Here is a 15341-nt window from a genome sequence, read left to right on the forward strand (position 1 = left end):
ACAAAGAAAGGATTTAGAAAGAAGAGGAATGAAAAAGCAAGGGACATACAAGCTTCCTGTACTTCATTCTGTTGAGCCACCATCTGAATAAGGAAACAGACTGGATGCTACGCTGAAAGAGCAGGTTTGTTTTCCTCATGGCATTTTAAACTCTTTTTAACTAACTCTCTTCTCGTGGCTTCTTAACTCGTCAAACAAGGGAACAAAAATCTTACATTATGCTTTATTATTGAGTTACAGTAACAAATCTAGCACGTGCAGACACTATTGGTTATTAACTTTATGCATTTGGAAGACACAAAGACAATTCTCTTCAGCAGCTGCATAAAAACAGATGAATACTACAATGACAGTATTGACATAAGCCATAACAAGCATGCAATAACAGGGCATTGGTACAGGCAAGGTAGTTTGTGAGGCATAATGCATGGTGTGCTACTGCCAAGTAACTGAGGGTTGGAAAGAGCCTTTCTCCCACCAAAGGATGTTAAAAAAGAAAACTCCAACTCGAACTTAAAGGTTTGTACCATTAAGGTAATTTACAAACAAAAACAGTTCTTAGAGTGATCGCAATCCCAGGCATTCACAAGATTTGTGAGATCTTTTTTTGTGGATGTTGCAGGCCAAGCAGGAGCTCCTTTTAATGTTCTGAAGCATTTGCTTTTCCCAGAAAAGTATGAAGAGAGATGATAGAAATTACCTATTTGTCAGTATGCAAAGATAATTCTGAAAAAAACCAACCCTCCAAACCCCTCCAGGAAAGTAAAGATGAGGCAAATTGTGAGCTATTGGGAATGTCTGCTTTGCAATACCAATGTACAAAAGATATTATCTGAGAAAATGGGGAAGAAACAAGACTGGGAATTCATTGTTAATAGTTGGCATTTGACAGATCAGTGAATACCCAGGCCAAGAATTTCATTTTTTCTGAAATCATAATCCAATGAAAACAAGAATCAAAATGTCTCAAGATGCTTTTCCAGGAGCAAAGCCACAGGTTGTCTCTTGAGACCATCATAGAAGAAAACAATGTCTTATTTCTCTAGCTGCAAAAAATAATTGAATACTCAAATCATTTGTGGGTAACTTTATGATACAGACTGTTGACAGTCTTTAGATAAAATGAGTTTGTCATGCCATCAAGACAGGAGGTACTAATTAAATCAGTCTGATTTTACTAACTCCTCAAAGGATGTACAATGGGAAGTCTTGGGAGTGGATTGTGTTTACTCTTCCATTAACAACAGCAGTATAGACTCAGCAGAGCTGGGATCTCAGGTGAATGTCATTATCATCAGGCTACTGAGTTAATTTTGTGTAATTAATTAAATATTCATTTGGTCAGACATGGACTGATACCAATTTGACAGTCCGGTGGCTGGGGCAGTCACCTAGGCTAATGAGACAAAATCCTTTCTGTAATTAACATGGAGAGAAAGGAATAAAAACTACAGACTATGAGGGAAAGTTATAAAACATAAACCAATAGCCACTTATCTGAAGAATCAGGAGACACTTCTACCTGAGAAAGAAGGCTTGAATCTCTCTTATACATCCTACATTTGAAGTCTACCCCAACCTACTTCCATTTCTGAGCTAAGACACTTGTCAAAAACTGTTCTGTACATTCCAGAACTGTTTTGTTGAATTGACAGGGAAACCATTTAGTCAGAAATCTCTAGAACGTCTACTCGATACTTACAGCTGAAAAGCCATGATTGTTTTATGCCCATTTCTGTTCCCCCTTTCTCAAAATATGCCAATGTGAGAAAAAAAAACAACGCATCAGCAGGGAGCTTAGCTGTGCAAACTGAGACGACATAGACTGTACAGATAATACTACAAAATTAAGAATTAATCCATGAACAAAGGGAGCCTATCCACCTTATGGTGCACCACATTCATTAAAAATAAATATTACACTTCTAAGAACTGTATCTAATTGCAATATTTCATTTCATAAAGATGGCAGTTGCACACTGACTGCAGTACAAGTTATCACTTCCACCTCCTGCCCTCCATTTGCTAGTAAAAGTAGGAAATAAATGCCTGGATTCTGCTAGAAACTTTGCCTTTTCAAATTGAAATCAAATAACATGTATTTATTTACAATGAACCTTTTAAAATGTCATTGTTAAAGCAGAGAACATAAATCCAATAATTGAAAGCAAAATGGAGGCTTGATAATTTCCACTTAACTAATCTGCAGACCTGCTAGTCTTTCTGCCCCTGCTCCTCCACAACAATTTAAGAGCAGAGCTCTGCAGAATTGTTTCTTGGTAATTACACTTCATTAATTTTACATAATCTATCATGATATATTTGCTGTTTACTTATTTATTTTAGACAGCTCTACATTATAGCCAGCGAGGTGGCTTAGAATGAATATATAGCCCTTGATAAATGATAGGCAGTCTCATGGACTTCCTATTCACAGCCTTCAGACCATCAGTTCCACCAATCCAAATTCTGAGGGCTGCAGTCCTGAAGCAATAACTCTTCCTAGTGCTAAGGAGCCATGAAGTGGCTTGTTCTGTGTTAAAATTTGGTCTTTTGACTATCGGCATTGAGAATTTAGCACTGACTTTCACAGCAGATTCCAGGGAAATAAGGGAAATAAGGGAAAGAAGTGAGACAATGAAAGAGAACTTTCTTTTCCTTATTGGTTTCTGAGGTTCAAGTACAACTTCTTTTGAATTATTAGAGAAAGTTTTGCATTGGTGATATGAACTCCTGATTACAAGGCATACTGGTATAGTGTTTCCTTCCTTGAGTCTCTTAAAATATGGTCTGAACTCTAAGAAGTGTGAAATGTTACACAGACATATATAGATTTTTCCCTCCCCACATTTTAAAATACTTGAGATGTTCACAGGAATGACAATGTCATACATTAAAGTATAGTCTAAATCTAGAGGTACAAGCATTATATAAATGCTTCTGGCATTACTCTTTTCTGCCTGAAAAGTTAATAGCACAGCACTGCCTTTCCATTATAAATTTATAAGCAGAACAGTAAAGTCTGACTAGACATATTCAGAGAAGCAAAACATTTTGGGTTGATTTCCAACATCATTAGTACTCTCACTGTACAGAGCTTTAAAGAGATTGTACTTCGGTGGCTCATGTCCATAAATAATGTCAGTCATGGTTCACTGGTTGAATTAATCTGATGTAAAATGACTAAATTGAAAATCTGTAGGTTGAGCTCTTGATGAGTTCTGGCAGAGCTCTAAGAAGGCGATCATAAGCTTATTAATGAAAGCAGAGTGATAGAAATTGAAATATTAAAGAAGCAGGATGTAATAGATTAAAAGTTAATTTTGATAACGCAACTTGTACCAAATAAGAAAATGAATGATGCAAGAAGCTTCTTTTTTTTTTACTGTTTTCATATAGTGCTTCTTTCCAAAGTAAGCTATTAGACAGAATGGCATGGCTTTGAAAGGGATAAAAACCACGAGTCTACCTTTTTGCAACTTCTATAAGCTGTCACCCATGTCTTCATTGCTTATCTATTGCAAACCAATGTGGGAAAGGTTTTAGCAGTAGATTAAGCAACATTTGACTCAAAAATGTAAGTCAAAATACTTGCTGATGAATTCCTGAGCGTGGTCATGGGTGTGAGTTGATCATTTTTCCATTTGGTGCCGGAGATGATGGAGGACCAATAGGTGCTGAATAAGATGTGAAATTCAGCATGTCTCTGCCGATAAACCTCATCCACCTTTAGATGGGCTGTTTTCCTTCCTGACAGAGTGGAAAGCCATGAACTGTGCACGGTGAGATGCATGAAAGAACTCTGGCGTAAGTGTTTTATGAGCAATAAAGATCAGTGTTTGCTAAGTTTAAAAGTTAATTCTGCATCATATTTAAAACACGACTGTAAAAAGCAGCAAACTGACCAGCATCAAAAGAAACACGGCATTCTTTAAGATCTACTTTGAAAACTTCATACAAAATATATTGTTTGTAATATTCGCTGCAATTGGACATATAGTGCCATTTATCAAAAGGCAGATTTTAAAATGCAGTACATTTAATACATTTTCCAATATAACAGCACGCTGGAAATTGAAGAAAAGCTTTAATAAAACTCTTTTGCTGCAAATAGTCCCAATCTTACAAAAACATGCCTTTTTTTAGCACTAGAAAGACTTTTCTATGGAACACATTCATGTCCTGGGGCTTCTGCAGAAAAACCAGCAATAAATTTAGAATCTCCAGTAAACAGATTACAGTATAAATGGAGAATAATTTTCAGAGCATTGGAGGTCATTTGTAAACATTAAATAATAATTTCTGACTCACTGGAGAACTCAACAGATTGAAGATTGGGAGAAACAGTAAAGCTATACAAATTCATTAAACAGTACAGATTTGCTTCCAGCAATTCTATGGTTAAGATTTTTAGCATGTAGAAAATAGAGAGAGATTAAGTCGAGAAATATGAACTATTGAGATATGATAAACAATATACTGGGCTGTCGTAAACTAAGAAAGACTTCTGAACCCAGGTCCTCTGAGGATTAATGTAGTCATAGAGAAAGACAGCCAGCAGCTCAAGATAAATTGAAACCTACAAGGTCTACAAGGTCAGTGGTCAAATATGGTACTGCTGACAGGTATGTTGACAGCTTGTACAGCTGTCCTTTTGTGTCCCACAGCTGAATATAGTTTCCTGTTTGCATTTTAATGATAGCGACGATAATGAAGATACCTTACAGTTGTTTGAATAAGTGTTAAAAATCCAAGAATTGCCCAGCTACTCCATATTCAAAGCTAATATTTTCTTACAGGGCCAGGATACACAGACAGTGATTCCCACTAAACTTTATTTGCTTGCTCATTATTCACGTGTTGTCAAATATCTTGACATTTGCCAAGCAGATGACATTTATACAACTACTATTTTCATTTCTTTCCAGGAGCTTTCCAGACAAAAGAGTCAATGTCTCTCACGCTGTGTATAGCTGACAGTCCAGGTCGGTAGTAAACAAAAGCCACAAGGGAGGTGATGGAGATTTTGACTCAGCCTTCCTCCAGATAACTCACATACAGCACAGACTGACCTAAAAAATCTCAGTTGGAGCTTGAGACTTTCAGAAGTCTTCCTGGGAAGAAGAGCATCTGGAGGCTAGATTAGCTTTGGATGCTAACTCTTGACAAGCTGCATCAGGAGGACTGTGTATATAATTCTGCAGCCAACAAAACAACCCAGTGAGACAGTAAAACTTTTAAAGATCAAACACAGTATTGCCCTTATTTTATCCTTCATATATTTGTGATTTCCTGCTAGCTTTGTCCTCTATGTATCTGCTGCACAAACACCTATGTTCTCATGTTCACTTCCAGACAGGCCTTTTACACCATCACACACTTAAGTTTCATAGTAGTTAGATCTCAGAGCTCTAAATACATAGTTTACATGTAATGCTTAGTTAGATACATCCTCTTTATGTCAGGCTCCCTCCCCACCCTCCTTCTCTCACAATGCTAAAAAAATGTGCTGCATAGAGAAAAGAAAACTGGGGTATTGGATGTAGAGAAAATCACCTTAGAAAGAACGATCCTGCAGCAAGTGGAATCAAGATGAATATATCTCAAAGTACAATACAGTCAGTGGCAAAAACATTCAATCTCATCTCCGAAACTCTTGAGAAGAAAATAAATTTGGACCAGTAGTGTTGTGGAGTTAAAGCATCTGGATTTGTGTTGGGCTCTTTAAAGTCAGTGGAAGATTTCCAATGAATTCAATAAGCATAGGATTTTACTCTTTTTTCTATTTTATTATTATTTTTTATCAGAGTAACAGCTATTAGCAGAAAAACATGGGATTACAGATATTCTTCTCTAATAGGATTTCTTCAGGAATGAACTTTATAAAGATCAGGTTAAATACAAGCCTCAGTCAGCAAAAAGGGAAAAATACTGGGTTAGGAGATTTCCTGGATGCCTTCAGTGTTTCTGTAGTTTCCTCACTCAGAATGTGGGAGATAAAGTTATGATCTCAGTGCTGAAAACTGTAGGTTCCACAGACTTCATGGATAGCACAGGAATAACAGAGATGAACCTAAGGAATTTACTTTAGTTTAAATTAAGCGTAATGTTTCTATTTGTGGTCAAACAAATGCAAAATGCTATGTAGAAATCCTGGAAAGAGCCAATTCAACATAAATTTACACAAGTCTGGGCTCAAGATCCATTCAGAAATACATAGAACCTGAAAGCCAGAATTATTATTCAGAATGCTCCATGGAAAGCCCAAATGCAATATGGACTTTCAAACTGCATATATGGTACATGGCCCACAGAAGGAGATTTAAAGCAGGGATGAATGGAACAGGCAGTTAAAGAGGAGATTGATTTAAGAAATTAAGAATAAAGTCTCAATAATCAGTAACTCAGAGGGAATATTACATCTAAGGATGTGTAAAGACTTTAAATATCAAGATGATGAAGTGATAATTTGGGGTTTTATTTCTTTACTGAACTCAGCAGTCAAACCCAATTAGCTCTGTTATGGAGGAAAACAGTCATAAGGAAGCTCTCTTTATGAGGAGCAAAAAGTAAGAACATTTGCTTAGTCTCGCAAAACCAGAGAAGATGATTATTTCAAAATAAATATTGAGGAACCATTTAGGAAAACTCCTGAAATGTTAGCAGTCTTTGAATAAATTTAGGATAAAAATTAGCAGATGTCTGATCAGAAGAACTGATGCTATGGATTCTTCCTGCTGGAGTAGAGGGGCAGTAAATCTTTTCATCTTAAGATAGAACTTGGTAGGCTAATGAAAAAGTTTATATGATACCATTGCAGGACTGAATGGGACTGAACTTAATGAACCAAGAAGTCACTTCTGGTGTGTCTTTATATGCCGCTGAAAGGAGCTATGATGAGGAGGAATATCAGAAAACAATATTAAATCTATCCAATAACATTGTCTTTGAATGCACAAAATAAAATATTTACAAATGTTAATTAAAGTGTGAAAGGAAATTGGTATTTCCTCAGTATAATCACTTTCTGATGATAGCAGAGGTATCCAGAGCTATTGGTCTGTTTTTTTAATGAGTGCTCTGATATTGTTCTAAAAGGAGCTACGCAGCAGGAGAATGTCTCAGTGACCCTTGTATTTCCTCTTGTACTTGCAGCATCCTCACAGTAAAGTAGAGCACAGTATGACAGGAGTTGAAGAGTCAAAGACAATGAATGACCTCAGCAGTAAGACATCCACCTCAACAGCCATGTGCTCCGTGACTGTGAATGAAGAAAGTAAAACCCCTGTTGACAGCAGGAACAAGTTCATCTATTCCCATTGCCAAAGCTGACAATGAGGAGGTCTACACTCTCTCAAAGCAATTATTTAAGAGCTGTGTGCTATCTTATATTTAAAAAAATTATCTTGTCCAATAGGAGACAGTCACCTTGCACCACTCTAATGAGCCCTAAAGCTGATAAAGCATGACTAGCCATGAGTTAACTGTTCTGGGAAGAGAAGCACAGAGTGGCTAATTGGCTTTGTGATGCAGAAAGCCTGTTGGTGACAATCCTCTTGTCAGATGCTGAACGATTTCCACAGGACGTATCTGTGCTCTGCCTGAACATACTTCAGTAAATTTGCAGTTTTCTGTGGAAGTCTGAAACATCAAAATGCATAATGCAAAACAAGGAAAATGCTTCGGTCTCTCAGTATTTGACTTCTGCTTTAAAGATGAATGCAATACTTAAGAGTCAAGAAAAGTGGAGGTCTCTATATGTAGCCATTCTTTCCAAATGCTGGCTGATGTCCAAAGGTCTTACCTTTACTTGTGTGTGTTGAAATAGTCCAAACTCAACAGTGTATCAAGAGCTGGAGAAAGTCAGAAACCAGCCAAGTAGGTACATGAAGTCAAAGTCTTGTCTGTTGAATGGAGAGGTCATGGACAGCTTCCTCCAGAAAATAATAACCTGGAGGAGCTTTGTACAGAAACTGCTGGCAGTGAGGCAGTCAGCCTCATGATTCAGAAGAGTTCTCATCTTGTCTGATGAAAGTCAGTCCCTCCACAGACTCCCCATGGTCTCTTCAGTTAAAAGCAATCTATCCTAGGCACAGATGAAACTGAGAAATGGACCACTTGGAGAATGAGACCTACAGTTTAAAGATTATCCTGTTTCGTAGAGTAATAGGTGATTTTAAAACTAGTGAGTGCTGTGCCAATATTTAAGCATCCTTGGACTGGATCCCAGGTTGTTAAAGATAAGAGGCTGCCCAGGAGGAAATGCTGTTGACCTCTGGGAGTTCATACTTAAATCAAAATTTTCACAATAATAATAATAATATTTAAAAAAAGCTTTAATAGGGAATAAAGGATAGTAGCAGACTCTCACACCGTTCTCCCTTAATATTCAGCGATTCCCTTGAGCATTTGTAGACTGATGGGGCATCATACCACATGCTTTCTGACTTATTAATGGGCAACGTAGCCCATATAAGAAAACATTCCTGATTTCCACACAGCTATAACTTCTCTGCTTCAAAATCCAAGGTTTTACATCTGTAACAGAGCCATTCCTGTGATGACAGGTGGTCCTGAGATGAAATATTTTACAAAGCTTTCAGATTTTCACCAAAGACTTGTACACATCACTTGCACACCACTGGCACATCACATTAGGAGATGTACTTTGCTCTGACCTCAAAGGCCCCATTCTTTTTTGATTTTCCTGGATTCTCATTTATTTTTCTGGATAAACACCACGAGCTGCAGTTAAACCATACAACGTACCATGAGTGAATAGATACTAGAAAGAATACAAGACTTCACAGAGTAATGCAAAATAATTTGTAAATTACCAAAAAAAAAGGGAGCGAAAAAAGAAAAAAAAAGAAAAAAAAATCCACAGGAAAAAACCCCAAACACTTTCTTCATTCTGTTCACCTCCAAAACTTATATTGATAGAGGATGAAATTAATTCTCCGAGGCTCTGTCTGAGGTACCCTTGGGATACGAAGACTAAATTTTGGCATTTTCCCCTGTACGATATATTTGTTGAAAAAGACCTAATGCAATATGCTGGTTTTTATGAGTGTGTGTTTAATCAAATATTTCTATGTTCTTTCTTCTGAGACAAAAATCTATATGAGTAGATTAGAAAAATCAATGTGCAGCATTAAAGGTGGATAAAATGTTAAAATGTCTTGCATGGAAACATATTTTTTTTTTCAGGGAAAATTAAATTTAATGACTCCAAAGCAGTTTGTAGACAGAAGTAAATATTGTTGCGTTGCTACATGGGAACAAAACCCAACAAATTTGGCATAGTGTGTTTTATTTTTTCTAAAAGAACAGTCATATGCTTTTACTTTCACTCTGGGATGAACAGTTGTCTTCTATTCATTCTGAAAATGAGAATCAACAAGAGCCTATTTGGAGCTCACAAGAAAACCACAACTGTGAATTCACCCCAAAACTTAAAAAACTCAACCCAACAGCTTTGGGGATATGAACAATAAATTGGATATTTATGGTGCCCATGGCATACGTTTACTACTTAATCCTCACAATGACTTTATCACTGATAAGTATTATCCTGAATTACTGTGAGGAGTCCCACATCTCATCATTAAAATTACAGATTGATCACTGAGGAGCCTTGTTTCTCCAGGCAGGACTCGGTGTCCCAGAACACAACATTTGGCACAGCACCTACCTAAGATGGATGATTGTACTGCATCCTGCTTCAGAGACTCTGAAAATAGCTGCACTTTTCATCAGCTAAGGTTTAATTGAGGTTAATTGAAAGAACAGGAATGTTATGGCAAGATTTCTAAACTTTCTACATAATTTTGACTGTTTGGTATCTGCTGGTTTACTAAGAAGTGTCAAGATTTAAACCAAATAGGGGAGAATGGTGTTTATTAGCGAGATACATCCTCTCCTGGCCCACTTCAGCATAAGCTGAAAGAAAAGTAGTGTTGTGAAGAGTAGTTGGAAAAAGTCTTACTTTGCTTTTTGGAACATTTGGAAGTAATAAAAGCTTACTAGAAAAGCTAATTGGATAGCCTCCATGGAGAAAAGGAAAGCCAAATCATCATGAATAAACTACAGAATAGTCCTGCCCTATTATTGTCTGAGTTCTGTGTCCTACTGTTTGAGAAAATGCCCAGTAAAACACACCCATTAATGCCAACAAATACACTTGCAGGATTGTGAACAGTGTTACACTTTAAAATTCCCATTGGGAAATGCTTTATTTCCTGAACTGTACTTAAAACACAAATGAACAACAATTATTTTCTGAATCAGCATGAAAATGAAAAGAGAGAAAAAAATAAAGCTATAATCACAGCATGGCTAAACAGGGAACAAACTGGTTATTAGTACATCTAGAGCTAATTAATCATCTCCCAGGTCTGATTCTGTTACAGCACATCATATGGATTGCTCATGCGTTCAGGCTTTGATACACATTACCACATAAATCATTCAGAATTAAATGCCACGAGCTAAGGAACAAGCCCTCCCTCCCTTTGGTCAGGCCATTGGAAATGTGGGAGTCAGGTTTGCAGTGCAGGAAGACATCACCCCCAGAGGAGCACTTGGTGTCGTGCCAGCACCTCGTTAGCATCGAGCAGTGCTGGCAGAGCATGAAAGCAAGAGAAAATACAGTCAAGCACAAGTCAGAGAGCAGATCAAACAGCAGGGTCAGGGTTTACAAGCTCTATTTAGCACATTTTAAAGGGCAAATGTTGATCTACTGTACAGACATCAAGGAATAGCGCTGTTTAAAATTCCTGCATAGGCACACAAATCTACAAGAAATACCTAAAAGTGCATTTGTTGTTGGCAAAGATTTGTTCTGTAATATTCCCAAGCAGTTTGTGAAAGCAGGTGAGCCACTGACGTTCCTGCAATTAGTAATTTTCAATTAGTAATTTTCTTCCCTTCTGAATTGGATACAACCTGAAGCACACAGCACAGAGCAAAAGCAGTAAAACATGCTCAGTTTCACATATGAGGATCTTCTGCAGGACTTGTTTTTGACAGGGCCTTCCTTAACCAGAAATGGAGCATCAATAGCAGGTATTGTGCAGAAAGACAGGGAGATCTGCCTGCTCACTGTGGCTGAGTGAAGCTGCCAACACTGACATGTTGGTCAGAATAAGGCTTTGATGTGAAATTTAGAAGAACAGATGTTTTATCTGGGAACTTGTCCAGATCTTAAAAAAAGAAAAGAAAAAAGAGTGAAGAACTCAATAGTGGCCTCTTTTGTCAGCAGCAGTGGCATCAAAAGGACTGAGGAGATACTGAGTAAATAGCTGCATTTCTAAGTCACAGAGAAGCAGCGATATTGCATGATTAGCTCTGTGACTGACATACACTGCAGCCATGAACTAATTGCTGATTGTCAGTTAAATGGACTGAACAAAGCAGTTAGCCCCGGCCATGTTCATATGGCCACTGTTTTTCATCTGTGCTCACTCTGTTCTTTCCCATAAACCCATGAGTGCCATCTCTCCTTAAAGGCAGTTATACTAGCAAAGCCAGCTGAGATGAATGGCATGAAGGTTTACAGGACTGCAAATGCATGACAGATCTTTGAGAGATATTAACTACTGCATTACATGCAAAATTGATCTAACAAAGACTCTTCCTCGTTGATCATGTCCAAACTGAAAGGAGTTTAAATCCACACAAAAGATTTAGCAAATCTCTATCATTAGTCCAAGAGTTATTAAGCATATAAGAGAATTCCTTCAAATTTATCTTCTTTTCCTTTTCTCTAAATGACATCACCAATTTGTACTGTAAACGCCTTAGAGGATGTGCTGTCAAAACTCTATTATCTGTCTGAAATACCTCTCAAATGCCTTCTCTCTAGTCTTCAAGTACCAAGGCTGCACATGTGGATGGGAGGGAAGGAGGAGGCTGCCCAGAAGGGCTCAGACAGCTTTTGGGGCTCCTCATAACTTCTTGGCACCCCTGGAGCAAAGCCATCTCAATCCACCTGCACTCAACTGCCCTCCATGGACCCATCCTATGTTCCCAACCAGCAGGGCCAGTGGGTCCAGCTTTTGTGTCATTAAAGCTTCAGCACTGTTTGTGAAATACATGGTCTTTTTGCTGCCAGATGCAGTGAGCTATGCCCTAGAGCCCTACAGACCAAGTCAGACATCATGCAGCCAGGGTCTCAGTACACAGTAACAAGTTTCCATTTAACTCAATTTTTTTTTTTTTTTTACATTATTACTGTATTCCTGAAGTAGTTTTAAAAAGTGTGTATTCTAGCAAAAAGGAAATGAAACAGTAATAACATTGTGTTGTCACAGGTGATTTCAAAGTTAGCTGCACTGTGCCTGGAAAAATACAGTTTCCTTGGGCTGCAACTATTCAGTGGGCCAGGTAATCATGTGATGCAAATCAGTGGAGTTCTGTCTGGATGCCTCAGCAGTAATGCAAGATGTTGCTCTCCTGATTGCTTTTTGCTGAGCCTACATGCTTTGTAAAGCCACTACAGCAAGTTGATAATGATGCATGAAATGGAAAATCCTTCTGTGCACACCCAAATGCTCAGTGGATGGGCAAAGCAATCACAGTGCCACTGTTATTCGGTGGCTCTTAGTACACGTGCGCCCACACTACTGTATGATTTCAAAGAGGTCTAAATCTACCTTTTATAATTCATTTATTCCCGATTAACACATCGTTTTATATGACTGGAGACACATGTTCAACAGTATTCAGATCAGGCGCTGAATAAAGAACACAAAGTTGTGGGACTGAAGATGAAAATGTTCAGTGGTGTCACCCCACTGAGTTAGATAGCAGGGAATTTGGCCTGGTTATGTACCTCATTGACATGTCAGCCCCTTAAGGCAATGGTGGCTGGATATTTTGAGAACAAAAACACTTGGAGCATATGTGCCACTATCACACTCCTGCAGTAGTTCTTTCCGTTCTACAAAACTTGCTGGAAATTGTTTGGAGAATTTTCAAAGTAAGTTCTCAAGGCTTTTTTATTCACCTCCATAGACACAGTGCTACTCAAAGGTTATCTGAAATAGCTGCAGGCAGTGGAGGAATCATAGAGAGATCACATGAAACACAGCCAGGTTTCTGGAGAATAGGGATATTCAGCTCGTCCTCTGTACCATTACTGTGCACCATTTTGTCCACTCCTGGGACATCAAATACTGAAAATAGCTCAGAAAGCATTTGGCTCAACATTTATATTTGTGTATCGTGAAGACTCCTATATAGTGCTTTAAATCCATCTCAGCTCAAAAATGTAAACTAAGTAATGTCAAAAATGTCATCAAGATGTAAGCTTTGCACGCAACAGAACCCCTAAAATCCTTCCAGAGTCCATTCCATATGGAAAACTGAAGACTGAATGTACTTCCTCATGCATATTACACTATTAACTTTGTTTTGTGAATCTAAGATAATGTATATACTTTTTTTTCCCACTGGATTAGCTTCCTCAACCAAGAAGTAGTGAGGGAAGAAGAGATGTAGCACTGGCAGAGGGCAATCAGATCATCCTGAATTTAGTTTTGCTTAAAGAGTGAGAACTGCAGTAACATTTAGGGACGTGAGATGTTACAGGAAAATTTTTTCTTCCCTCTTAAATAGGGAAAGAAATTGGAGATAAGGTCCCAGATTATTTACTCAAATGTACTAAAAGCAACGCAATACATTTGTCTTAATATACAGACAAACCCATCACATTTAATCACATTGTTACAGCAGTACAGATCTTATTTGACAGCTGCTGGCAAGACAGAAGGGTTTATTTCTCAGTTTTTCTGGCTCTTGGACCGACTCTGGAGATACTCAAGCTTAGTTTCCTTACAGCTTGTTCGAATTCCAATGAAGGGCAATGTTAATTTGTTTCCTCTGAATTTCTTTATAATATCCTCCATGCTTGACAGGCTTCTCTTTGTTCATTTATAACTTCTCTCAGTGAAGTTCTGTGGTCTAATTTGAACATATTGGCCAAAGCTCTTAACACATTAACTTATTCCTTTTGCTCTCAATTCAGTCATTCAACAACACAGTGTGGAGCTTTCTGTAATTATGTGACTTCCCAGGGAGATACTTTGCAAAGTTCCACCAACATTTTTTGGTTTCTTACCAAATTTAAGCAGAAGCTCAGTTAATTAATTAATTAATTTAAGTGCATCTGTAATAATCCCTTTTTAATTGCTTCTCATTTTGCTTGTCACCATCATTCTGGGAATCTGAAGCCATAAAACCATCAAACAATGTAGTTCCCTTACCTGTGTACCAGCTGCTTGCGGCTTACACAGGTGGCAGTTTCATAGTCATGAGTGACACACACTTTATGTGGGCTGCACTTCACCTTCAAACACGGATCTTTGGATGGATCAAGAGCTATAAAAAACCAAACACAGAGGAACAAAGTTAGAAGTACATACTTAGTTATCTCATGGCTGACAGATTACAGGTGTTTGGAATGAATACTCCCATATCTGCCTGAGGAAATACTTTGGGCCACTTTGCAGTATGTGCCATTGTTTGCAGACTGTAAGGTAAATGGAGATGTGTAAGTAGAAGTAAAGAGGGAATATTTAAAGATTCTTATTACTGAATAGTGTTCTGATGATAACTTGGTATTAAAAATAATATTAGACATTGTACTTCAGCAAGAAGTTCTGGTATAATAATCTTTTGTTACGCTCTTTATTTGCCAGAAATGTTAGGATGGAATAAAAGACTGCCACGAGTAACAATAATACCAATAAAATCATCCTGGACTTTCATACAACTGTTATCAGCAGCAGTTCTGCTGGAAGTGGGATTAGTGAGCGTGATGAGTTACTATTTCAGAGCAAATATGTCCAAATTGTTGTCTTTGTTCATGCTCCCTAAGGAAAATTCTTCCTCCAAAGTTGCTCCTTATTCTCTATCCTACACTACCCAATGCTCCACCACTTGGTGGCTGCACTCCAGCTTTGGTCTGAAGCCTTTATTCCTGGAGGAGCAACCACTGCTACTTTGTCTCTATCTCTAGTGCGGGCTTGAAGGAGTGAGTAATGCCGTACCCTAAAGACAATGCAAAACAGATTTAAAGGACTGCAGATACAACTTAATTACTCAAACTGGCATTTGGCTGGAACACAAGGATGAACACAAACACGTGCATGTGCTCACACTGCTTATGTGAAAAGCTTATTTGGAGACTGAAACATTCTGAGGATTTCATTTGTTTCTCCATACACAAAAATCTCTCTTAACAATCAATGAAGAAATTAGCACACGGTGTGTTACACTGAGTCTTGCTGGAGCTGCACACATACTCTCCCTCTCCTCATGTAAGTGAAGGTATTAAG

The 15341-nt window shown here is 38.0% G+C and overlaps 1 protein-coding gene across 1 annotated transcript in view; it reads right to left on the minus strand.

Moving 5' to 3' along the window:
• Positions 1-15341, minus strand: part of SPOCK1 (SPARC (osteonectin), cwcv and kazal like domains proteoglycan 1) — a 254894-nt gene that overhangs the window by 103646 nt on the left and 135907 nt on the right. Inside the window, exon 4 of the mRNA XM_015875879.3 lies at positions 14268-14382. Within this exon, the coding sequence (XP_015731365.2) occupies positions 14268-14382 (115 nt within the window). The remainder of the gene's footprint in view (positions 1-14267; positions 14383-15341) is intronic.

Source organism: Coturnix japonica, unplaced genomic scaffold (genome assembly GCF_054131305.1).
Source record: "Coturnix japonica strain WE unplaced genomic scaffold, WE-NBRP24 Scf048, whole genome shotgun sequence".
NCBI lineage: Eukaryota > Metazoa > Chordata > Aves > Galliformes > Phasianidae > Coturnix > Coturnix japonica.